Here is a 27083-nt window from a genome sequence, read left to right on the forward strand (position 1 = left end):
GATCTTCTTGCATTGTTCATTTCCAGTAAAGTGTCTGGGAGGGAGGTATATGGGTGTGGCACTTTGTAATGATTGGGCTGCGATTCTAATTGTTTTCTGTTGTTGTTTACCCTTGATAGCAATCCGCACAAGGCTGGAACACGATAAAAAGCGCGAGAAAGGTGATTTTGACGTACATTTGGATGAAGGCATGGAACAGGTCAGCTTAATAGCACTGTATATAGTCCAGTCCTGAACGAAGGCGAGGGTTGACTCAATAATTACTTACTTTTACTAGATGAAGTTTACATAATATAGTTGGAACTGTCGATGAAATAAAAATTGGGAAAAAATGTGATATTTGCAATGATAAAACACATGAACGAAGGGATTTTAACCCAAGGGGGATAGCCAAGTCCATGTTCGTATAACGTTTGTTTTGACGAGAAATTCTCGTGAAAAATTTGCCATTACGGGATTCGATGACTCACGATGACCCAATCTTGAAGATGCGATGTTCTTACCAACTGAAGCGACTGAAACATTTTCTTTTATGATGGGCTGCATATTTTATGCTATAGTTTACATTGTGTATTTTCTGAGGAATAATAGGCCATATCCGAGTTCCTCGGGCCTCTGTATCAAAACGAAGTTAAGTGCTCAGTCTTTGATATGGAAATGATTTTTCATTCTCATGTAAGTAAAACTCATTTTCACAAGAAAAGTTGTGCACTTGGCCTCATTTTGAAATTGAGGGTTTTTGGAACTCGGTGGTGGCCTATTCAAGTGGCGTTTATGTGGTAAGGACTAGTTTGTGAAGAACATGAGTTCGTTTACATGAGTTAAGATGTGCAAAATAAATAACGTTACAGCTTGGGACTAAGCCTCGAAGTGGGATAAAAAGGCAAAAAACGAGGTGAAACAGGGCGCCACCCTTTCCCCTTCCCAGACTACAGCTAGGCCCGCTTCACTCGCCGATTTATTTTCGCCCTTGCTGATCTGATATATTTTTCGCCTTTTTCCCACTGCGGAGCTTGATCCCAGGTTACTGAAGTTAGGATTCATTAATCCACTGCCTAGTTAGATGTCATCAAATAGTTTGCTGTGATCTAAGAACTGTTCAATATTGAAACTTCAGAATAGGAGAAGTGCTTACAGTGTAACTACATATAAACGCAGTATAATAAAGGCGGAGATTGCCAATTCGTGTCAATGAATTCAACTATTGGACCAATGCTTGGCTGGTAATCGTTATTTATTATCTACCTATTTTTTTACAGGAAACTGGTGTGCAGTCTTTTTCAGGGCAAAGCTTTGTGACAACTCCAGGAGAAAATGAGGAGGTAGAATTAATGGAATGTGAAGCTACCATGAGTGAAGATGTAGACAAGACTCTGTTGTTGCAGGCCTCTCAAATCAGTGATCCTGAGGAAGAAGTAGGCATTTGGTGCGACGAGAAGGAAATCCAAAATGAGAGACGACAGGCACTAAACGATGCCCCGGGAAACCTGACAAGTGGACGATTTAGTCCCATCATTTCTACTTTAAATGCTTCATGGGACGATATTTCATCTACACAACAAAAGTACTATACTCTCAAGGCGAGGGAAGCTGTTGCAGCTATGCTGTCAGTCATAAGTCCTGGGCAAGAAAAAGACCTTTGGAAATGTATCTAAAATGTTTCAGACTTAATCGAGAGGGACGAGAGTACCTCATCCAAAGGAAAGCATTTCGACACATACACTGGGCTCATTGATGTCTTGATCAAAGCTTATGATCCCGCGGAGTCGTGACAAACTAAACGCCAGATCCTCTCTCTTTTCGCAAATGACTTTAGCCGCAGAGAATAGCAAACGTTAATCCCTGGTTTAACTAAATGGAGAATTGACCAGGCTCGTCAGCATGCCACTGAGGCAGGAAAAGGACAAGCTGTTCCAGAACAAACAATCTTCCGAAAAAGGATTGATCAGGGAAATTTTGATCATTTCATAAGCTATATTTCCCAACCACAGCTGCATCAAGATGTTGCATTTTGAACAAAAACTCTTAAGCTTGACTCTGGTGAACGCATCATCATTCTCGCTGTTGTGCGGACCTTGATTCCCACTCGAATTATCGAACAGTACACAAGCAACTGCAGAGAGCAGCAGTTTGAGCCGGCAAGCACACGGTGTCTGTTTAGAATGCTCGAAGTTTGCTCAGCATCTATGCAAAGGTCCCTTCATGGGCTTGATAATATCACAGTAGAAGGGACTGAAGCATTTGACAACCTGCGCGCAATTATCGACACTTTAGTTGAAAACGGGAAAGAGCAGCATTGGGCCGAAAAACTGAATGCGGAGACTTGAAAGAAGCAAAAAGGATATTTGAAGACGGACTATAAAACGCACGTGGACAGAAACGAAAACAACAGCGACCATTGTACCGTACATGACTTTAATAAGCGACCCGGAGAATCCTGACTTCTGTGAAGAATGTCCACACTCCCATGACATTCACTTTGATAGATGTGACTCCCTTGATTCGAATTTCCGCAACATATTAAAGAGGATCGATGACTTAGTCATCAACGACGAAACGAGAGCAAGAATAAACTTGGAGAATCAAGGAGTGCTCTCGAGCACTCCATGTCTGGAAAGCTCATTTACTTCGTTCTGTTAATCAAGAAGAAGCAAAACAGAACGCTCTTACTCAGCTTGACGAAGAAACATGCCTGCATCATGGACTGGGCGATGAAATATCTGCCGCAGCACTACAGGAAGCAGATGTCTGAGTTCTTTGGCAAACGGGGTAAGAGCTGGCATATTAGTGCTGTCATAACACGCTCACAAGAGGAGGGCAGATGTGAAGTTGAATGCTTTGTGCATCTCTTTAACACTTGCAAGCAAAACAGCTTCGCGGTTATGTCAGTCATTGAGCATCTACACCACACCATCAAGATCGTGTACCCTTCAATCAACAATTGAGGGAAAGCATTTTTTGCGATCAGACAACGCTGGTTCTTATCACGGTGGGCCCATAATCCTCAGCCTTCCGTACATCCGGACAAGATCTGGTGTAACAACACTACGCTACGACTTTTCCGACCTCCAAGCCGGAAAAGATATTTGTGACAGGAAATCTGCCCCCATGAAAGCTCACATCAAGAGATGGGTGTGTGATAACTGCAGAAAATATGAAAGAGGCTTTAGAATCCCACAGTTGCCTCAAAGGCTGTAGAGCAGCTGTCGTACAAGTTGATACCTGCACTAAGTCGGTTGGCGTGGAACAAAATCCCTGGAATCAGCCTTCTGAACAACTTCGTATATGAGGAAAGGGGAGTCCGTGCTTGGAAAGCTTTCAAAGTTGGTCCAGGTTGTTTCATTCCGTATGACAAAGTAATTATCGAAAGGCAAGGGGACACTGGACTGAAGGTAGTTCAACCTTTTGGTGCCAGAACGAAAGAACGAGGTACTATTGTAGAAAACACTCGGCCTCTAACTGAAATTTTCCCGTGCATGGAGACTGGATGCGTTCTCAGTTTTAAAACACTCGACGAGGTTGAACAACACATGGATTCAGGAAAACAAGTAAGAGAGTTAGAATCGGAGTCCCTGTATGATAGCATCAGAAAAAAGTGGACCAAGAGGCTTACTGGCGTTAATGTAGCCTTTCATGAAACTGGAACTTACTCCGCAGAAGAACTAGACTTTTCACATCCCTCTTTGAGCAAAAAAGATCAACAGCCAATGGGATGGGCACTCAAAACGGTAAAGAAGCCGTCGAGAATGGGGCCCATGTAAAAGCGTATTTGGTTCAGAAGTTTGACACAGGCTGTAGAAGTGGGCAAAAGGCAGATCCGATTCAGGTTGCTCTGGAAAAGAAAATCGTTAAGGACGATGCTAGACATTTGTTGCTCACCCGACAGGAGTGGAGAAGAGCACAGCAGATAAATAGTTTTTTCTCAAGGCTATCAGCAGTCCAGCGACAGACACAAATGGAAAAAGATACGAGTGAATATTCTACGAGCCAGGAATTTACCGAGGAGGACCCGGATTTAGAAGCGTTAGAAAATGAAATTACGCTTGAAAATCTGAGAGTATGTCCAGGATCGATCTTGTTAGCAAAAACTTGCTAGCAAATTTTATTCGCAATTGTCGCAAAAGAAATAATTGAGAAAAAATTATGTCAGAAAATCGCTTACAAATATCGCAATAATCGCAAAAATAACAAATCTAACAAGAATCAAGACTTAGAAGAAAAAAAAGAAACCAAGAAGGACCCCAAAATGTCCGCAAATATCGCAAAAATCGCAACAGTAACAAGGATTTTTTTGCTAGCTGAAAACACCCGTGAAAAATATCGCAAAATAACAAATCTAACAAGAATCAAGCCTTAGAAACAAAAGAAGCCAATTAAGAAGGTCCCGGAAATGCCCGCAAATATTGCAGAAATCGCAAAAGTAACAAGAATTTTTCATGCTAGCGGAAAACACCCATGACAAATATCGCAAATATCGCAAAAATAAAAAATGTAACAAAATTCCAGACAGAAAAGAAGCTAAGAAGGGCCCCGAAATGTCCGCATGTTGAATATCGCAAAAATCGCAAAAGTAACAAGGATTTTTCTTGCTAGCTGAAAACACCCGTGACAAATATCGCAAATATCGCAAAAATAACAAATCTAACAAGAATCAAGACTTAGAAAGCAAAGAAGCCAAGAAGGGTCCCGAAATGTCCGCAAATATCGCAAAAGTCGCAAAATAGCTTCAAACGTCCACTGAGGGTATTTCTTAAATCAGAGGTTGTAAGTGAAGCAATCATGTTATGACATTTTGTATTTGTATGCCCTGGGTCCTTCAGTGTCTTTTCTCGGTGGTTTTGTTATAATTGTTTATGATTCATGAGTAACAGAACGAAGCACACATAAAATGCACAATTGGATCAATTGTTATTTAAAATAAATGGATTGGCATACACATATATAAATAACATTCATTGAGGTGGTTGTTGTTTAACTATAAGCCTTGATTTAAAAGGGAAGGATTACCAAATCACTGGCAATCCCTTTTAAAAAACTTTGGGTATTGCACAGCAACATTCATGTATAATGCCCGTTTCCTTTCCCCCAATGTGCTATTCTTGATATATTGGAACGATTGTTATGGTAGGTTCTTGGCCATGAAAAGTTCTGCTACCACCACCTTTTATTGCTTAAAATTTCCCTTACCAAATCCAACACTGTTTTGAATGTATTTTTAAGCTATTTTTGAAAACTGTTTTTAACCTGTTTTGTGAAATAGGTTTTAAATAGGGTGAAAAGTGTATTTTTAATGTATTTTTCGACTGCTTTTAAAGATGTTTTAACCTGTTTAAAACGCTATTAAAAAAGAATTTTAAAGTATTTTAAAATTCGTTTAAAATATATAAAAAAATTTCGGGGCTTTTGCAAGGCTCAAAACAGGCCTAAAACAGTTTTTAAATACCTTATAAATTGGAATAAAAACAGGATAAAAACAGTTTCAGAAACATATTTTAATTTGCTATACTATTTTAATACTATTTGTAATGGCAATTTAAAACGTATTTTGAAAAAAAAAAACAGGTTTGAAATAGGTACGAAAATATATTTTTAATATATTTTCGACTGATTTTAAAGGTGTTTTAACCTGTTTAAAACGCTATTAAAATGTTATCCTTCAAAATATATTTTAATAGCTATTTAATCGGTTTTGAGATTTAGTAAAATACTCTTATTTGCAAATACAATAAAAATACTTTGAAAATGGTATAAAAATACCACAGAAGAAGAAAAGCAGTAGCACGCATATATTGTGAAAATACATCAAAAATAGGATGCAAAAGTGCAAAAACAGTATAAAATTGTCAGAAAATAGCCTTAGAGTTGTCTGAAAACAGTACAAAAATCGGTCAAAAGAGCATAAAAACAATATAAAAACATTTTAATTTGCTAGCAAATTTTTGCTAACAAGATCGATCCTGGACATAAGTGGAAAACCTACGTATAGCAGTAAACCTTCAGGTGACTGCACCTCAGCATCCTATTGTTGTCCGAAATAGGAACCTGTGCGACCTTTCAAAAGCGAGGAAACCCAACAAATGGAAAGTAGCTGAGCTGAGAGAAATTCTTCAATTAGAGGTCTCTGGCTCACTAGCGAGAAAGAAATTATTCATCGAACCCTTAGAAACACACGTTAAATGTTTCACCTGTTTCACAGGTGTAGAAAATGAACGTTAACGCCCATGCCATCGTTAAATCTTCGAATCACTCTCTTGATTTTTTTTCAATATATGCTTAAATGTTTACGGATTATGGTGCAGCCTGCAATGGAGACCTGTGGTGTCTTCCGAAATGGCCCTACACAATCAATACTTTGTTACAATACTTTGTTACAATCAGAAGAAACATTGAGTTGTACCTTATTTACAATTTACTTTGGTATTTTCAGAGTTAAAATATGATATTAACTAGACCGCAGAAAGCATTTTAAGTCTTGTTTTGTTTTGTTTGCATGCAGTTTGCTTCCAATCTGAAAAAATCCCTATTCCATTTGTTGTTACTGCGGTGTATTCTAAGATAGTATCAATGACTTATAAGAGGTACCGTCGAGAATGAAGTACGCGAAAAACCTTTGCGTGCTCTCACTTGCAACAATAGGAACTACCTTTTCTTACATCTTTGATGTGTCAGCTATTATTAACAACAATGTCAGTTTCACTGCCAGGATAGTCCGCAGTGAGATCTTTGTTACGCTTTTACAATTGACACTGACTGGTTTTCTTCTTCGGAAAAAGAGAAAAACAAAATTTAACGATAGTTAATTGTAAGTGAGAAAGGTCTATGTTTAACAAAGCTCGAAGTCTTACTTTTGGGTTACATATATTATGGGGCAAAAGCAAGTCTAATCACCGAGTTAGCCAATCAGCGCGCGCGAAAAGCACTATTCACTTGTGTGGTACACAATGTCATGTATACTCCGCGTCGTCGCTGGAAGGGTTTCAGTGAATTAGCTACCACCACAAAGCCCGTTGGCATTCTGAACTTGAAACTTTTTTATATTCTCATGCAAATCTGAAATTCATTTACACAAGAAAAGTTTCGCACTTAGCCTTTTTTTGAAAGTGAGAGTTTTCGTAACTCAGAAATGACCTATTGCTGGGAAAGAGGAGAACGTTGGACAGCAACGCACAAAGAACACCGCGACATGAACCTGCGCCTGCGTTTTGTTGTTCTGCTTCATCTTGCTCGTGTTTTTGACCATTTTGTTGTTTTGAAATTGATTTTTTGGATAACCAGGCAAAGATCACTGGAGTATTTAGTCTATTAGATTCAGGAACGGTAAGTTGATAATAACTTGTGTAATTTTGGCTGATTAAATTTGAGCGGCAGGTATTTTCTTTCATCAAAACAAAGTTTTTGACTGCCATTCAACATGACTGAAACTAAGACATAGTTTTTCGAGTTTAAAGTAATTATTTGCATGATCGTGTATTGAAGCTTTAATTTTCAGTTCTTCAATTTCTCAGTCTTAATGTCTTTAAACTTCGCTTTGTAGTTTTATTTACCAGAGAGCTCGTGTACATGTTTTGAAATGAAGCGTCCTTGTTTCGGTTACTTCTTTAATAAGTATTGCTGTTCTCTTGTCAGTTATCGCCCTCTTCCAAATTAACTAATGCCAAACCAGTAGCAGGCAAGAAAGCCAGTAAAAAAAAATGGTCTGGTCGAGCGCCAGCGACCTACAAAACTTCAAACATCATTTTCAGCGATGGTGCAACCAGAAAACCCCTTGGTGCAAAAGCCTGAAACTCTAAAACTGAATGAATATTTAAAAGAAACAGTTTTTTTTTGTATCTTTTGTTCGCGCAACTGGAATTTTATGTTTTCGCAATTGGTTAAAATACTCAACCGGAAATACGAAAAGAGACCGGATGTTGAATTTTTCGCTTATCACAGTCGAATTCTTGCATTGACCGAGAAGGCCTGGAAAGACGCTGTACAGGGACACAAGTCAAACGGCAGATGAAAGATCGCAGGGCATCGCTATTTTTGCGATTCTCGTGAAGTTTTTAACCTAGAGATGTTAAAAATGATTTCCGACGATCTTGTAATGGGAGGCCGTGCAGAAATTCTAAAGGTATGGTTGTATTTTCGCGTTTGATACGCCGTGGGAGCTAAAATTGTTCGATGAAGATATCGCCAAGTGCTTAAGCTTCAGTGAAGCTTACATGTACTATATACAGTGATGCCGCTTTCTCACCGATTTCTTATACATACGGTATGCTTTTTCCTCCTGAATTTGCAAGGTAATCCATTTACGATTATCTCTTTGTCATTTTTCAAAATAACCGTATGTGCTCATCGTTATAATCACCGAAGAATATCGAAGTGAAGTCGTCTCAGCACGGCAGGATTAGCGCTTGACTGCAGAGCGGGAGGTGGCGGGTTCGATTTCCGGGGCCAGTTCAATACTCAGGTCTTAAAATAACTGAGAAATGAAGGCACTCCCTTTGCAGTGCAAGCGGCTAGACCTTCGCGTGACTCGGATGACCACGTAAAATGGCGGTCCCGTTTCCAGTTGGAGGCGTAAAAATAGTGTCCTAAATTAGTACTTTCGTGCAAAATACCTTGAATTGAGACTCAAATAAAGTTTTTTTTTTTCAGGTGATTGCTCAGTTGACTGTTGGATGGAAATATGCGATGTGTTCGCCAGCAAAGTGATTCAGGTAGATACAGCTGTACTATAGGGAATCCAAATGTGAATGTTAGGTTTCTTGTAAGTTTTCTCCTCTCTCACTGCTGCTGTGGTAGTATTTTTCATTTATAAGAGAATCATTGTTACCACTGAAAACAGTGCAATCAGCCAAAATGAATTGGCAGCTCTCTAAGGACAAAATTTAGAGACATTTTCAAGAGAAATGCAAGAAAAAGATCATGGTGAATGGTTGGTCGGGCTTCTGTGTAAGCCTTTGCCTTTTTTCTGTTTTCTTTGTAATCTACACCTTGCATAGTTTTGGAGAATTCCATAAACTTGACATTACGTCTCCGATGTGTTGTGTGACATCAGTTTTGCATTTTCACACACTGCTTTTATTCTGTTGCACTAGAGCGCAAATTATGACAGCAATATTTTGAAGTACACTGGATAAGTGTGTTGTGCACACATCATGGAATGTTATTAGATACTGTAGCTTCAGTTTCAGTTTCATTTCATTTATATTTGCCAGAAAAATACAGTCATTCAATACATTGCCTCAAGGCTGCTGCCTGAGAAAATTTTTTGGTCCTAAAGAAGTTAGGAGCCCGAGCAACATTTCTAGGTGCCCGTTCGAAAAAAAAAGTACATGTAACTTAATTAAACGTGCAACAACTGGTGCACTAAAGCATCACTGGAGCACTGGAGAATCAGCTAAGGAGAAATGCTTTCAATGTACATGTACATGTAGATTTAAAAAGAGATCTAGTAGCAGCACTTTGTAAATTGAAACATTTTGGACCGTGAAGTCTTATACCAAAAAGTCTTATATTTGTTCGGGCTGGAAATAATGCAGAAAGTATTACAATTTCTAGTAATATAGGAATGAACTTGATTTACCATTAAAAACATTTCTTTTCAAGAATACATTGGGAAGCAGGCCAATTTCATAAAAGCGGGTAAACTTTCCAATTTGAAACGAGTACATTAAATTTTGTAAATATCAGGGAACGTCAATAATATTATTGGAAAATTGTTAAATATACATGTAGGATCAGTACTTGAGCATCAAAAGTTTAATGGCTTCTTGGAAATAGGCAACCACTACAGCAACGGCTTAAGAAGTAAATTTGCACTGTTTCAAAAGTCATCACCTTGTGCAATTTGCTAAATGTTGGCAAGCTTTTCTCTAGTTGAAATCTCAAGGACTGTACATGTATCTAAGTTCAGAGAAACAAAAAGAAAATTTTTGTCTTGTGTCGTCCATACAGACACAAAAATGTAAAACATGAAAGAATACGCCGATTCAGGAAAAAACCGAAAGTTGCATGGAAGCGAGGCCTAAGGGCCCTCATACTCAAAATGGCGTCGTAACAACAAGATTCTTGTAAGCATAATAAGACAAGTACAGCAGCCATGTAACATAATCGGAGTGAAAATCGGCCTGATCTCACATATATACGAAAGAAATTTTCATCAGATCCTGAATCAAGGAGAAGATGGGAAAGAGGACTATTGTTCTCCAGAGCATTTCATACAAAACGATGACAGAATTACTCTCATCGGACATCGATTTTAATAGAAAGGTCAACTTAAAATCAGGAGGCATCTCCTACTGTTTCTGTTTGGTTTTCAGCCAAATTAAATGTTAAAGAAGAACAGGAACACAAGGAAAAGTATCGCATGAGGAAATAAAAAGGTCAGAAAAATCATCATTGAGCGATAAAGTACAAGCTCTTAATTTATAGGTCTTCCAGCAATCGAACAATTTGCCGAAGTGAAACGTTTAGAAGTAGAAATCCTTTTAAAATAACTTTCTAAAGTAAGAAAGTAGGAGTAAGTTTTCACGTTTGGTCTGTAACGCTTCTCGTAAATCCCAGATGATATTCACTTAGTCTACACTGGGTTCCCAGATTATGAAACTTTACTTTTCTTATAGCGTTTTAGAAGTATTATAGAACCAAGCATTTCCCATCTAACTTATTATGGTAGTGTGAGAGATGCCACTCAATTGAATACTGGCGATGTTTTCCATTCATAAATACACCTGGAAAAAAAATTTTTCTAATTTTTACTTTTTAGGAATGGATATAAGGTATAATATCACACTCAATTAATAGTTAGTGTACAAACATTAAATCATCGTTTGTTAGGTTGTGACATGATAGATTATAATAAGGGATTCTCCACATGTAGAATCAGAGTGAATAACAGACCTGTGCTAACAATAACCCAGGGGTGTAGCGTCCATATACGCATGTACGCCCGTGCGTACAGCTGACATCTGAGAAAAAAATTTTTCTCATTTAATTTGCTGGCCAATAATTTCATATTTTCACATTATACTGGCGTTTTTTATTAGAATTCCCATTATCCAAGCATTAATCATTCAGTGCTGGCCACTAATAATGCCAAAATGCATTTGAGTCACGTGAGATCTTGAAACTGATTTGTGGTCGCATCAACCATTGTCTGTATTGTCAGTTGTGTTTGTTGAGTTGACTTGAGACACTGTTTTATTTGGTAAACATGAATTTGGTTGGAGAACAGGTACTATTGTATGGAGAAGAAACAGATGTGAGTAAAACCTTTCATTTGCATTTGTATCTAGCAGATCCTTAGCAGCAATTTCAATTAGGAAATTCACATGTACGATATCAGAAGCATTGAAAGGGAACACCTTTGTTAACTCTGACAATGTCCACTTTGAGATTTTCAACAGCCTAGGGGTCTAACTTTCTTAATTTCAAAGGACGGGGATCACAAAAAGTAGACAACAAGCCCCTCCTGTTATGACCTGGTGTGTCTGCATGATGCCTTGGTTTGATAAGCTTTAAGGCCATGATTGGGTCATGTTCTACTGTTTGTTTACCTGGAATTCCCCATGTTCTTGGCTAAGAAGTGCAAGGAACGTCATTCTTGTGTTGATTTTTATTTCATTGTTCCGTGACATCTCCTCAAATCACACGCGGCTGGTGTAAGTTTGGGTTTTCCTACTGGGTTAACGATCATACGTCCTTTATATTTTACACAATATTTTTTGTAGGAGGCCCAAAAAAACAACGTCGTTATCAACAGGTTTAGATAGTTCATGATCAAGATCATGTACAACATTTCCGCAATGGCATACGTACAGAGAGATTTTTTTTAGTTACTTTGCCCCATTCCTTTAAGGTATCATCCACCCTCAAGCACCCTCCCCGCGTTGATCGGCGCTAGTGCTTTTGCTTTTAACAAATACCCCCATAAACCGTACATTTTCTGAAAGCTTAATAGTTCCAGATTATTACTTATTCCTTTTAAAAAATCAAAATATTAACGCAATTCAGAAATGAGAAGCTTTTTGTGAAAGTGGGTGTCGCTGTAAATTTAAGTCCAGGCCAGCCAAAAATAAACGGAAGAAGCCAATTAAGATCGCATTCGCTTCTTAACACGTTTGACTAAAAAACCGTGTCTCAGATTTTTGTCAAGTGGTTTTGTTCTTTTGTTATAAGCAGTTGAAGTTAGGGATAGCAAATCATTAGCACTACCTGTGAAAAAAATACTCTTACTCGAAAACGAAAAAAGAAATCAAAATTCGCAGACACGGTTTTTTAGAAAAACTATCTGAAAGTAAGTTGGCCAAATTTCAGCCAAATTGGTTCACGGGTTGCCGACTTGGAGTTTAAAACGTACCCTCAACTTTCTCTGATTTTCATTTCGAGAAAACAGGGGAAAAAGATTTTTGGCGGCGTATTGCCCGTGACAAGATTATAACAGATTATAACACCAAAGCTGTCAATGTTGATGGATACCAGAAAAGGGACAACAATAGAGACACAGCAGGAAAAGGTTACAAACGAAACCCAACAACAGATGAACAATCTATTTCGAACGCTCTGCTCTGTTCGATCCTTCTGTTGTCGAGAAAGCATCTTTAGTTATTTGCGACGGGCAGTTTTCATTTTGAGCCAAGCCAACTTTTACTCGATACATTTTCTAAAAGTTCGACACTTCCCTGGAAAAATCGACAACAAACGGCTTCCTGGAGTTTTTCTTGAAGCTGCTCTCCCGCTACAATAGACTTTCAAAAAAGTCCTTCGTCCGATTTTTATATGGCGCGGGACTGGTCGCGAATTTGTCGCTTGCTTGGCCGCTTCACGACCTAAAAAGCTTGCTCCGCTCGCTAACAAAATCGGGAACTCGATTTCACGGTAGTTTCCATGGGTTTTTCAGAAGCTTTGTCATCTTTTAGCCATTTTTCTTGATTGTAGTAGGAGCCCTTGTCACTCTCTGCTAATTTCGAAACCCACACTTTGCAAAACGATTTTGTCGTCTCCTTTCGTCTTGGAGTCAAGGACGAAAACGGACAAGCTCTTTTTTCTTCTTTGGAGGCATTCACTTCCAAAATCCAGGGAAAAACAGTGAGCTCTATACTTGTAGACTGTGTAGACCACGATTTCCGTCAAATTGCGTGATTAGCTTGGTTCAACAGCGGCATGCGTTTGAAGTATGACAGGACTTGTCAACGATCAATTAAAATAATTAGCATAGAAAAAACTTTTGCGCTCCATAAGTCTGCACAGAAAAAACATTTTTTTCTGGAATTTTTTTTAAAAGAAAGCTCTTGATGAGCTCTACTTAATCATCTAAAAATTGAAAATTTCGAAAAATGATGGGTTTTTACCCTGGATGATACCTTAAATAAGGTGATCTAAGGTATCGGTATGAAGCTTGTCCTGTTGAGTGGTATCCAGCTGGCCTTTTTTTAATTTCCTGGAGTTGGGCTAATTTCGCCTTGGTGAAGCCTTTGCCTGGGTCAGGATCATAAACTTGTCTCTATTTTCAGGCATAACATAATATTAAGGTTCTTGACTCTGTGGGCCAGGAAACAAATGAATTTATTGTATATTTCGGTCGGTTTATGAAGTTATAAAATCATTTCACCTTAAACTTTACTTCGTAAAGGACTTTCTTGTTACCGCCTTGGTTTATTCTTCTACATTTTTACCAGAATTTTACTGTTTTACTGTACACCTGTAAATTTTTAAGCTCCCGTTCTTTCGTCGGGTGTCAATTTGACAACTTCAATATTTACTTACTTGATCTTGAAACTTTTTCGACAACCCATCTGTTTTTACCACCAGGCGTCGCAAAGGCCGAAGGGCTCTTAGGCCTCGCTTCCATGCAACTTCCGGTTTTTCCCTGAATCGGCGTATTTAGAAAGTTTTGTGGGGTTGTTGTATACTAGTGATAGTGATAAAATGTATGAAAAAGTGTGTTACATGTGCAAACTTGTTGTTTCGCTAATGTAAACCTACATTGTATTATTTTTTCACCATTCTAATGCTGTAGCTTGCATGGGTCCAGGGTCCTGTTTGCACTTGCCTTTTTGGGGATTTACAACCCTTATATTATTGTTGCCTTCATCAACATTCATGATGCTTTCAAATGTAATTACGGAGGTCATAGTTGTGTACAATAAAGCATTAAGAAGAAGAAGAAAAAGTAGAAATTAAAGATGCTTCTTTTCTTGAGCTTCATTACCATTCTCATGCTCTGATCTGAACAGCAATAAATTAAAGCACAAGAGAAGAATGGGTCGCTCCAACAACTTTACAAGAGACCAATTTACTAGTTAGCTCTTTCAATGGAAATTTTTATTGAAAAACCAAGCTATGTACAGTGTATGAAGTTCAAAGCACATAGAGAACCAGTATCATTGATTTGCCGATGAGTTTACATGTATCTCTTTGTCTTATGAATGTTTCGTTGACTGACAAATGATGTTTAATACCGGATTGCGAGAAGACCTCATGCTAGCTTAAGTTAATGTGATACATGTAAGTTGTGTGTACTGTCAGCATTTTATTATTTGCATTTGACAAAGGAATAATGTTGAGAACAAAGATTTTACATTGTACAGCAGTTCCCAATAACCGGCACCCTTGAAACGTTTTTTCTGTTGGTTGAAACTTGAGTCTGCATGGATGTCAATCAACTGTTTCCATTGTTTTTTGCCATTATCTGCTAGAGAAAGTTCTCTCAGTGTTTCACTCGAAGAGCAAAGACTTGCATTTGTTGTAAGATATCTAAAGCTCTTGATTCTCTTTGATAGCATGACAAATGATAAGAAGTTCTACAACTTGACAAATCCACATCCCATCAATATTCACTTTATGATAAAAAGGTCTCATTTCAAAAGACAATTATTTATTAATTTCTCTGCTGATACATATTTTTCGTTTCTTTATTCCTTGGCAGATTTCTCATGTGTTGTGTTTTTGCACAATCAAAAATTAATCTTAGCTACCTGAAAACCTTTGTGTAGTAAAAAAAGAGTGTCTCAGCTATTTCATTCAGCCATTGTCCATTTGGCTTCAACATTATAATCCCCCATCTCAGCGAAACTGGAAACCCCTTCATTATTCAAAAATGTTCTTGCCCAACCTTGTTCCCAGGGTTCTCTCCCACCCGTCCCGGCGAAGCAAGAGAGAAAGAGACACCCTGGTTACCTCTGGTCACATGTCTCCAGAACAAAATTAATTCTGAGGGACGAGTCCTTTGTCTTTCAATTTTGTGTCTTGTTCACACAATGATTGCAAGGGTCCACAAGAGCAAGATGGTCCATTAGTATGAATTTTTTAAAAAAAAACATATGCAGCCCTCTTTAATTTCTTAAAATCCTCTAAAGCTAAGCATACCTAACCCTCAAGAAAAATAAAGATACATGTACTGTAGGAACAATAAACTGTTGGCAGTGGTGCAAACCATATTTTTAACAAAGATGCTTACGGATTTACGGCCATTTGGTGGGTTTTACACGACGATGAAAAAAGCTGAAAGACACAGACCTGTAGATAAAAATATACTCTCAATTGATGCATTTTGATCGACATGAATATCACTGTGCAAATTATTTTTGACTGCACAAGTGGTGAATCTGCAATTTCCTCTGCATGTTGATTGACGTGCATGGAACTCAAGTTTCAAGTGATATAGAAAAACGTTTTGAGGGCGTGTGTTATTGGGAAGTGCGAGTGTAGTGTACTACAGGTTTGCGTTATGTTTGTTTTGAGGCCAAAAAATGGACGAAGCTTGGACAGATGTGACAGTGAGTGAATACTTTGATCATAATTATTTTTCTTTCATTTGCTATTGATTATACATGCAGTAAAACACCCGCCAATAATAACCTACCAGTACTATTTTTTGAATTCTGTCAAAAAAAAGCCATTGTACAACACTGGAGGTTCTTGTATTTTGGGGTACTTATTGGTACACTGTAATTTACCTGTAGGCTAAATAGGTTTTTAATTAGGCTCTTAATTTTTATGAAGGAGATAGTAGATTGTTGACTACCTGGATAAACTTGAGTTTGGTCTTAAAAATACAATATTTATTCACAATTGTATTATTATAACGACTCTACAGTTGTACAGGCAACAAAGCTGATTACCAAACATAATATACAGTTTAATGGTACAGTACAGTGTATGTTCTTGTTATACTAAATTTTACAATCTCAATGTTGCACTCCTTGGTTAAAGTTAAGGTATGATAAACAATTTAATTGTTTATCATACCTTAACTTTAACCCACACATGAGAACCTGCTTGATCTTGCTAATTGGCTAAACAGGTTCCTGTATTTTGCGTATTAAAGTGGCAAATTTCTGCCAGGAGGTTCTTAATCCCGCACAGGTTCTTATTCGCAGGTGTTAAATTGCTGTATATGCGTAGAATAGCTCTAAACATGATTATAATTGTCTATGTTGTAATTGTACAGTTTCAGTTTAAACATTTTCTACAAATTACATCCTGAATCTACATGTCGTATACTCATGTAAGGTCGTGCAAAAAATAATGTAACCTGTGAAACTTGATCAACATTTCGACCATGCCTTTACTAGTATTTTTCTACCCAAGACTTTTGCAATCTCTTGAAGAAAACCCAGTTACCCTTCAGTACTAAAGCACTTATTCATGTAAACAAAATTTATTTAATCCTTAAATGAAGCCTGAGTTGACACAGTTTATGGGTTTAGTTTTGAAGGGTTTGAACTTTTGCTGGGCAACTAGGTTTTGATTGGGCTAAGTGCAGCATGGAATGTTTCTAAAATTTGCACTCCAGACATAATGAATACGTTATAAACTGATTAGACTCGATGACAGTTTGGAAAACCTGTCGTTTCTTCTTCTGTCATCTGAGATCAGGCTCAATTAATACTTTGTTCGTTTTGCTTGGTAAATTTTGCACGAGTATACATGTAATGCCTTTCAAATAATTATACCTGACAAGTTTCCTGTAAACAAATGAGCACAGTAACATGTCTTTGCGAATAAAAATGCTGATAATTCTTCTGGAGAATCCTTTTTCCAAAAAACTGATTATTTTAGAGGTATCTGTTGAGTTGAGCTGGAATTTGAAACAGAATCTTGTCAATTGTTTTTCATTTTTTTCATCTTTGCTGTTCCTTTGACCATTGATTTGAAATTACATGCACTTTTAGTATACATGTACTAGCACCTTGTTTTTATATTTAAACACAGTTTCTGTTTATCGTAAACATTTTTGGTAAGCATCCATACAGGGTGTATATGCTGCATGCACCAAGGAAATCTTGTGTACTGCGGTGGAATCCCACCTTATACGGCCACCTTGGTAATACGGTCGACTCATTAAATACAGCCACTTTTTGTGGGGCCGGCAAAAAGGCCATACGGATGAAAAAAAAAAAAATTTCGAACGGTAGACCTGAACGGCTGAACGGCACGAGTAAAATTTCGGTCATTTGTCGCAGATTTACCTTTGGACAAGTTGCAGAAATTCTACAATAATTTTATTATGGCTGTTTCCAATTGAACGGGTCATGAACGGGTGAGTTTTTTTCGCCACGCAGAATATAAACAAACTTGTCCTAGACAAACAACAAAAAAAGAGCGATTAAACGCTTTGATGCTTTTAAATAAAAACTTGCTATGGCCATCACAAATGGAAAACGTGAATAGAAATAATGTTAAAAAGCTCAAATCACGATGAATAAATCGGCAGCGGTAAGAATTTTTGAATATCGAATTATGAATGAAAGTAAAGCTTGCATCATAGCAGACCGTTTTGAAACTAATTAATTGCGTAGCGTCACGTCGCCAGAGAAAACTTCGAGATGTCACGCTTGTCGTGATACTCACCCGTGCTGGCCAACGAGCAACAAACCGTCGCTTCATAGAACTATGCCATAGTCTTACACTGTTCTTTGCAAAAAAAATCTTAGGCCTTTCAAAAAATGACGAGAGTTTTGGTTCACGAAAAATAAATCATCAGATAGTTGACTGAGTAGATGTTGGTCACGTGCTACGCAACGAGTTTTGCAAGTGACTCGAATTTCATTCGCGATGAGAAAGATCAGAAAGTGTTACTGGTAAAACCCTTTTCTCTTCGTTTGATAGACTGTTTCCCGTGATTCTGGCAGCGGGTCATTAAACGAGTGAAATCGCCAATTCCACCTATAGTTTCTTAGTAGTTTACCTGGGATCAGAGGAACACGTTTTCGACTCAACAATTGCGGTGAAACAGTTGTTTACACAAGACAGTATTAATTTTCGTCGCTCTGTCAGACTTTTTTCGGTCGGTTCTGAATTTCACGCTTGGTTCGAGATCAATGTTACGTTACGGCAAGAAAGCAACGAAGCACGGCTAGAACAAGATTTCGCAAACTACCATTTCGTGTCTTCGTTTCGCAAACGACCGGCCACAAGGCATTACATAAGGCCATCTGAACAGCGTAAAAATTAATTATGATCCAAGGCATTTGAATGAACGGTTCCAACTGATTGAAGTTTTGAACGGGTGGATAATTTTTCTGAACGGATGACCAAGTCGTTCGAACGGATTCAAATTTTTCTGAACGGGTGCCACAGCCGTTTGAACGGATAGACAATTTTTGTGAACGGATGGCACAAGCCGTTCGAACGGATGGATGATTTTTGTGAACGGATGACCAAACCGCTCGAACGGATGCAAATTTTTCCGAACGGGTACACCCCGGGGGGGGCACTTTAGGAATTTCTGGGTGGGGATGTGCCGCTGGGAGCCTGGAACCCTTAACCTTTACCAGAGCTAGTTCAGCTGAATTTTGCTACCCTATACTAGAGTAAACTCCCCAAATCCCCCTATCCTAGAGTAGCTATGTACCTAGTCTAGATAAAATCTTCAACCAACTGATCAGTTTCCTGAAAAATGATACCCTATACTGGAGTAAACTCCCCAAATCCCCCTATCCTAGAGTAGCTGTGTACCTAGTCTAGATAAAATCTTCAACCAACTGATCAGTTTCCTGAAAAATGATACCCTATTCTAGAGCCAAACGCTCTGATTTATATACCCTATCCTAGAGTAAACTGCTTGAAAACCATACCCTTCACAGCGGCACATACCCATATAGCCCACATATGGCAGTACCCCCCCCCCGGGGGGTACACTAGCCGTTCGAACGGTTGGGCAATTTTTGTGAACGGATGACACAGCCGTTCGAACGGCTTGACTTCCTTTTTAAACGGATCGCCCAAGCCGTTCGAACGGATGCAAATTTTTTGTGAACGGATGAGAAACGGCTTGTGAACGGATTTCCGTTCGAAAACGGGAAGCCGTTAGTGTACGTTTTCGCGTGAGAGGTCACATTTTCTTATAAAAAACCATTGTTAATGCGGTCACTTGTTAATGCGGCTAACAGCCAGGGCCGGGTTGTTCAAAGCTGGGTTAGTGCGAAATTTAAACTCACATATGAGAGCTTAAAAAGCAAATTCAGTTTAATTCTCTTTGCCTACAAGACAGTGATGATTGGATACTCTAAAAAGAATAGAGAAAATTATCTGAGAGAGTGCTTTTGATAAAAAGATAAAGAATCCTGGGTTAGCACTAACCGGCGTTCGAATAACAACTGGACCCAGGTCTTTAAAATCGCAAACAGTAGAATCTGTTATAATTTCATCCCATTTATACGGTCACTCATTTGAAATTTAGAAATTCAAAATTCCTGTGACATGTCAATTTCATTGACCTGCATGTAGTTTAGTAAGCAGAGCCTGTTCTTGTTTTGTTTTTAGACTTAAATCCATTTGGGACGGTTTAATTATATATGGCTGATTTTTAAAAGTGTTCTATGTTCTGAAGGAAAGTTCCAAGTACTTTTTACAGTAGTTACTACATCCCGGCTGTTCATTAAAGAGAACAGTTGTCACTCAAGAAGTGTGAATGCACTGTATGGTGTATTTGCCACAATGGCCTCAAGTCATGAAATTTGACCCTGCCCTAACCTGAGATCAGGCGTTATTTTTTTATTTTTTATTTTTGGCTTCTTTGGCTCGAGAAGGAAAAAAATAACGCCTGATACATTTATTTAACAAGCCGTCAACCACCCCCTAATTTACATAATCTAACGTCTACTCGACCTGTCATGTTATTAGCCAATAAGCGTTTATCATACGGGAATCAAATTTTGGCGCGAATAATGTCTGTTTTGAAATCAGTTTTAGGGAAAAGAAAATTTTTAAGTACGTCCATGTTCAGATGGCGCTTCCTAAAAAAATTTTAAATGTGTTGTTTTTGTGATGAAATACTGCTAGCTGGAGCTGCCGTACCTTTATTTAACAGCTACAAATAGTAAAGAATTTACTGGTTAAAGCTCGTTGACTTCGTTCTGTACCAAAAGCAGTGAAAAAAAAATTAGGCTGAAGCACCATATTTCACGAACTGCAAGGTGTTGTGAAAGCGAAGATCGCTCAAAATAATTCGCAGGTTTCTGCTGAAGGAGGAATTACAGCCAAGTCGGGTCAAGATTCTATTCATGAATTCATTATTTGAAAAGTGAACCCGTTTGTCGCTTCAGTAACTTGTAGCCGGTATCAAATTGCATTCAAATGATCGGTGTAAACGATGAGATGGAAAATATTTCAATGGATGAAATTTCTTTTTAGGCATTCTTCAAATTCAAGAAAACTGAGCCGGCAGAAATTTCATAACGAACTCGCGTGTGTATTCACTGCTCATTACGCAAACAAAAATGCAGACTGAAATCAACAACAACTAACGGATGGCGGCATTTTGGCCAATCGGAACAGCGCAAATCATTCGTATTGTTTCCTATCCAATCAGAAAAAAGTCCAGATTCTGGCTTTTTTACATGTGATCCGACAAACAAATGTATCATGCCATCTTCCCGTGAGAGACATAAAGGGAGAATAGGGAGAGGGCATGATCTCAGGCTAACCCTGCCCTGGTGATATGGGCGCCCCGTTATTATAATACGGCCACATTTTTTTGACCCATTGGTGACTGTATCAATGGGGTTCCACTGTACGTATGTAAATAGCACAAAGATTTGTAAAAAAACATGTAATGCTCACATTGATATAGTCAATGAATCAGTTTTTAAGCTTTAACATTAGTACAGGTGTAAACACAACTTTTTTGTCCAAAAATAAGCAAATCTTTTTCCATTTCATTTCACTTATCAAGATGAATAAATTACTGTAGTTGTGCTCCACACTGTTTTCCTTACATTTCGATTCTTTCATGGTACTGGTGAGGAAAATTTATTTGACAATAAAGACCTTTTTTTCTAAATAGTAATCATGTTTTGTTATTCTTAGAACCTTTATATGTAATTGACCTGAGTCAGCATCAAATTTCTTGTAATATTAATTATTTTAGAAAGCATATTACTTTTTTAATTATTATCTGCCATTCAGCAGCTGTAACCCACCAATGTCTTTGTTTTTTATAACATAAAAAGGTAAAGTGCTTGCCCTGATTTGTTTAGTTTTGGTTATTTGCTCATGAGTACAGTGCAAGCTGGAGAAAGCTGGTGGGTGCTTAATACATATACAAAATTAATGATATGCCCTCTTTCCGAGGGTTGGTTTATAATGCCATGGTTTCTCATTGTAAGGTTTTAAAAAATGCACAGTTAGAAAGCAGAGACGGAAAGAAAAAGTTAAAAGTTAAAAGTTTCTTGTTTTCTTGATGTGCAAGGCAAGAAAATTTGAGTAACTACAAAATAATATTATTAATTTTTGCCTTGAAGGACTTAATCATTTCCTTTGTTTTCTTCACAGCAGAGAGCATGTCCAGTTGTGAAACACTAGCAAGATATCTGTTACAAAGTTTTTAAAGGATTTAAGGTACCTGATACAGTGATTTGAGCTTTACAGTCAAAGAATGTCTTGAAATGAGAATTGGTTATTAGAAATGTACACGTGTAATAAAATGTAAGAGTAAGAGTATTTATGTTGACTTGAAATACTAGACCAAAAATTAAAACAGGTAAACAAAAATATTCAATAAAATATTGCTGATAGAGAGGAGGCTGGTCATTCTGTAGATACAGTGTATTATGTACAATGTACCACTACAGCTTACAGTGTAATCATGAGTTAACATACATGTGTACACCTGAACAGGCTGTATTATTGTAGTACATACCGTAGTGTAAATTAAACATAAAAGTTGCTGCTGCAACATTGTAGTAATGAATATTTCTGTGCAAGTGCTTAAAGAAACCTTGCCTAAAATGTTCTCAGTGTTTTGTCTATTGTTTATTTACAAATACCCCAATTGATATAGTGGAATGCTTGTCTGTTCAAAACTTAGCCTTGGGTGCATGTTTGACCCATAATGCATGGCTTGGAAAATGCAACCAAATTCAAAGAAAGGTAATAACTCCTCTTTATGTACATGTATGTAACAACAAAGGAATATTAACTGTATTAGAGTATTTTTATTCTTCTACGGTTTTTGTAAATGTGACCCTCCACGGGAAAACGTACACTAACGACCTTCCGTTAAACGGGCTAAAACGTTAGCTATCCGTTAGTCATCCGTTAGAAAAATTGATGAAAACCGTTAGTAGCGTTGGTAAATCCGTTAGCTGGTGACTCTTGCCCGTCAGAGCGTTAATCATATCCGTTAGTGGCGTTGGTTAATCCGTTAGCACCCGATCCTTGCCCGTTAGAGCGTTAGCCGTATCCGTTCCTTAGTCAATCCGTTAGTCTGATGATCTTTACTCGTTAGAAAACTTAGCGACAACTAACATGATGAGTAATTGTTTATTTGGCATGTGTTGCCGAGCGTGAATTTGTGGCGTCACGAGAAAAAAGAATGTGGTATCCCTGGTTCTACAAGGCGCACCAAGTCGATTGAAACGGCAAATGAACAAATTTTTTGAATGGAGAATTATCACCCAAGCTGTTCGAACGGCTTCCTACCATATTCTCTTCAACGCCCCCCACTGCATAATTCCGTTCCTTAAGTTAACCCATAAAGCGGTTCGAATACTTTGATATGCTGACTTCAGTTCTCAGCTTATCAAAGAAATTTGCATAAAGTATGTGAACATGAAGTGTCAATCAACCGGAGATAAATAGTTTTTTTTTGACAATAAATTTAGATAAACGTTGTGTGATCGATACACAGCCGCGTGCTGGAAAAAGTTATTTTGAAGAGAAAAAAATAGAGTTGGATTATGTGTGACTTTCGTGGCGCACTGGTTATGTATTTAATTTGCGAATCCTCGCTTCCCAGTTCGATTCCTAGCTGTGGTGCCGGTGCTAGCGGCGCGTCTAGTTTTTTTTTTCTTTTTTCTAGATTAGTAAAGTGCATTTGAGCCATCTTTTCCCCTTGTTCTTGTTTGGAAGTAAAATACTGTAAATCCTCTATCAAGCGCTACAGACCCAGCAGCAAAAAGCCGCAAAAGTATTAAATTTGCATAGAAGACTCTCGCAAAATAAATTGCCGTGCTTCGCCGGACGCGCTATACCCTTGTCAGAGCATTAGACTACAATAGCATTAGTTACAGTTTTTAAAAGAAACTATAACTAAACAATCTGTAAATAAACCATCCGTTTTGAAAGAGAATATTGTAATGCTATTTTGAGAAGCGGTATAAACATATGTCATTCCCGACCCCCTTCCCTTCCTTGAATTTCGAACGCACTTCCTTGGGTCGTCACGCAACGCTTCCGCTGCTCTTCATTCCCGGTGGATCAAATGTTAACAAAAATTTCCATAAAGTTGTTTAGTTCGAATGTCAGTGAGCGAGAGTCGACTAATATTATTTTAATTTTCCACCAAACTCAAAGTTCCACTGATGCATTTTTGGAATAAGATAACTAAGATGGATTGAGATAACCTGCCAGACATTCGCTGTAGTTGGTAAGCGGATTCTCAACAAGAGACGCTTTTGACTGTCGGCCGCAGTTGTTTATAGCCTGTGCCAGGCACTCGCGCGTTTTTCGCATTTCTTATTACTGAACGACTTTCCACCACCATCTCGGAGCCTGGAACAGGCTAAGTTGTTTATTGATGGTGGTCTGGTGCCGCTCTTTCGCTCGATTACGACTCCGTTTTTCGGCTTGTTTCGTTAGGGACAATTGCCAATGTCACGTAGAAAACAAAGAGGAATGGAGAATTGAATGTTATTATCAGTTTTAGCTGTTGCAAAACCACGCTTTCTTTCTTTGATCGACCGTTTAACTAAAGACTTCGCTAAAAGGCAAGAGATAATACGTGACCGATTCGATTCATTTCATTCTGATTCAATTTCCGCAGTTCATGTGTTATTTGATTATTATACATCATTCACAACTTATGATCCGTTTATTTTATAGAATTAAGACTTTAGTGGTGATCAGTCACTAGAACTTTAGTATAAACCGTTAGAACGTTAACGTAAACCGTTGGAGCGTTAGAGCGGACCGTTGGACCGTTAGGACAACCCGTTAGAGCGTTAAGACAAACCGTTAGAAGGCCAGGGCTGAGCGTTAGAACGTTAGTACAAAGCGTTAGAATGACTTCAGAGCCGTTAGCAATCCGTTAAGTATCCGTTAGTTTTCTAACGTTTAACGGAAGGTCGTTAGTGTACGTTTTCCCGTGGAGGGTCACAAATGTTGGGGGCAGGGGGTAAAGGTTAGCGTTTCAGTCAGCCATGTTGATTTTTTTCCTTCATGTGCAGTGGGAAGGGTAAGCTGATCCTTTGACAAAGGACAACAACATCAACAACTACTAAACTTTATTATGGATGGAGCATTTGAATTTTAAGTGATGGAGAGGGGCCATTATTAGCCTGCATAGCTGGTAGGAGGAAAGTTTTAAAAGACAAAGGTCTTTTTCTTGTGGTCCAGTTGGATTATCACCTCCAAGTTGGGTTGACTGAATCAATTTCTTGGTTTTGCTCAATGCTGACTCTTAGTTTCTTTAAATGGAATGGCAAGTCTCCATCTTCTCCTGTGATGGGATTTTTTTTGGTGCTGATGGCAAGGGTAAGCAAGGCATTAAGTTTTGTTATTGGTCAGTTGTGTACATTTTATGTACACTTTCTATCCAACAAGGCCTCTTTTAGACATCCAGTGCAAGTGACAATACTCAGAGAGCAAACTCTACAAAGAATGAGCTGTTAAAGTGAAATATTTTTGTTTTCTGTTTACAGCCACGTAAATACGGATTTCAAGATTACAGTGCCATTGAAGAGAAATATCACACAAATTACAAGCACATACAGTTAAAAACTAGTTATTTATGCACAACTGAAACCACTGACCCAGTGCAAGGGATTGAACAGCTCTACAATGAAGATGTAAGTTAATCATGAAAAATTAAACTAATACATTGTTAGTGTGGCTTTTACGGACTGTATGTACATGTACACACTCAGTATTTACTACAGAGATTTTGAGAAAATCTGATATTTCTGGTTGGTGCCACTTTGAAATGGAGGAGTACCTCGGAATAGTATACATGTACATGTAATTATTGAATGTGTTAACAGCAACACACTTCTAGACTGCATCACTGTACAGCTGCAAGAGACCACTCACCATGAACAAGGTTGTGCTGGTAGGAAGTGGTGGCCGATGGGATTGTATTTTCATGCAGACAATAATTATTTTTGTTGGCCCGGACGTGTTTTAGGCTGGAAGGAGTGCGTGCCTTATTTTCATAGATGATTTTTTTTGTCTTTTCTAGGGAATCATTAAAAGCAACAGATACCCTCTTCAGCAGTTACTGATGCCCTGGTTTTTCCTGAGTGCAGGAGGGAATAAGAAAAAAAGTAGACAACTTCATGGAATGGTGTTGTACACAACATAATTAAAAGACTTTGGGGAATGTTTACAACCCAAATTAAGTAGCACAATCATACACTTAATTTTAATACCTCGTGCTTAACGATATTGTAATCACAATGCTAATTTATAAGCAATAAATTTTCTACAACTTTTTGACAGTAGTTTAATGTTGTAAACTTCTGGAGCTTAGTGTAGCCGCGTGACAAAATATTATTGAAAAGCCATAGGGAGATCATAGCCCCTGTCTCTGTTTCGCTGTTTGATCCCAATGGCTTCTCTTACTTTTCATCTTTAATTCACTGGCTAACCTTCTGGCCTGTTTTGTCCAGATACTCATGGACAGCGGGAAAGTGTTGCATCTCAGAGTTAGTATTCTGAGTCTCTTCCTACCCGTATTGGTTAATCACTACTTGGAGTTGTACTTTAAAACAGATTCTGGTTGTAGCTTTTGGCCAATCAGACGTCTGGTATGGTTTGAGATTGAAGCTATAGAAACCGTTTTCCGTGGTGATACGCACGCCTTGCACAAGGAATTAACAGGTTAATTCAGCATTTTTTGCATATGGTTTTCTCAGCATATTACTAGTATGAAGCTTCTCATACGCCATTTTTAAAAGCGCGAAAAAAGAAACCAGTAAAGCCTCTACATCTGTAGCCAATACACGGGATTATGACTTCTTAATAGACCATAATTAAGTACTCCATGCATAATCAAAGAAGGATTGCGAAGTGTTAATGTAGAGCGATGCGTATTTGAGGATAAGAAATACAATGCTAGTTGTCTAAATTTTGAGGGGGGAGCTGGGAAGTTACATTAATTCCCTGCGGGATTTATGGGCATTTTCTTGTCTACTGCTCCAAATTTTGTAATCTTTGTAATTTTGTAACATTTGAAACGGTAACGAAGAAGGGTATTTTACATGCGGCCACTTAGGCCTTGTACATGTAACTAACAGTTTAATTCTTCAATTTCAGCATACCAGCAATATGAGGCTTTATAGAACAATAATACTGTCACTCATGTTATTCATAATTAGCAATAATGGAACAAAATAGCAACACTTTAAAATGAGTATTGTCCACATCTGATCGTGTTGCACTTGTGTGTATAACTACTCGCGGCTTTATGCCTTCCTTGTATGCTAGCCGCGTAGGTTACTCGTACGGAATCTTATATATGTCGTAATTATTATTATTATTTTTTATCTCAGGTAATTTTTATTTTTCTCGTGTTTCAACTTTATTAGCATAACCCAAAAACAAAAGAAGAACAAAAATTACCTGAGATAGAAAATTAACCATAACAATATACT

The 27083-nt window shown here is 38.0% G+C and overlaps 1 protein-coding gene across 3 annotated transcripts; it reads left to right on the forward strand.

Annotated features, from left to right (window-relative positions):
- The first annotated feature begins 7971 nt into the window (after positions 1–7971).
- On the forward strand, positions 7972–25926 carry LOC140935652 (uncharacterized). Of its 3 annotated transcripts, none has more exons than XM_073385226.1 (6): positions 7972–8113; positions 8641–8702; positions 21766–21831; positions 24660–24966; positions 25134–25280; positions 25670–25926. In XM_073385226.1, exons 4-6 carry the CDS (start codon positions 24883–24885, stop codon positions 25790–25792), a joined length of 354 nt encoding a protein of 117 aa, XP_073241327.1. In that variant the 5' UTR covers positions 7972–8113; positions 8641–8702; positions 21766–21831; positions 24660–24882; the 3' UTR covers positions 25793–25926. The 3 variants fall into 3 exon arrangements, 2 of the variants coding, with proteins under 2 accessions (XP_073241327.1, XP_073241334.1); XM_073385233.1 differs by lacking the exon at positions 7972–8113 and adding an exon at positions 8217–8282; XR_012165234.1 differs by lacking the exon at positions 24660–24966.
- The last annotated feature ends 1157 nt before the right edge of the window (positions 25927–27083 follow it).

The sequence above is a fragment of the Porites lutea genome, chromosome 1, assembly GCF_958299795.1.
Source record: "Porites lutea chromosome 1, jaPorLute2.1, whole genome shotgun sequence".
NCBI lineage: Eukaryota > Metazoa > Cnidaria > Anthozoa > Scleractinia > Poritidae > Porites > Porites lutea.

Coding starts and splice junctions, on each gene's coding strand:
- LOC140935652 (XM_073385226.1), top strand. CDS start 24,883: ATGCTGACTCTTAGTTTCTTTAAATGGAATGGCAAGTCTCCATCTTCT. Junction 24,967..25,133: donor TTTTGGTGCTGATGGCAAGG/GTAAGCAAGGCA, acceptor TTCTGTTTACAG/CCACGTAAATACGGATTTCA. Junction 25,281..25,669: donor AACAGCTCTACAATGAAGAT/GTAAGTTAATCA, acceptor TGTCTTTTCTAG/GGAATCATTAAAAGCAACAG.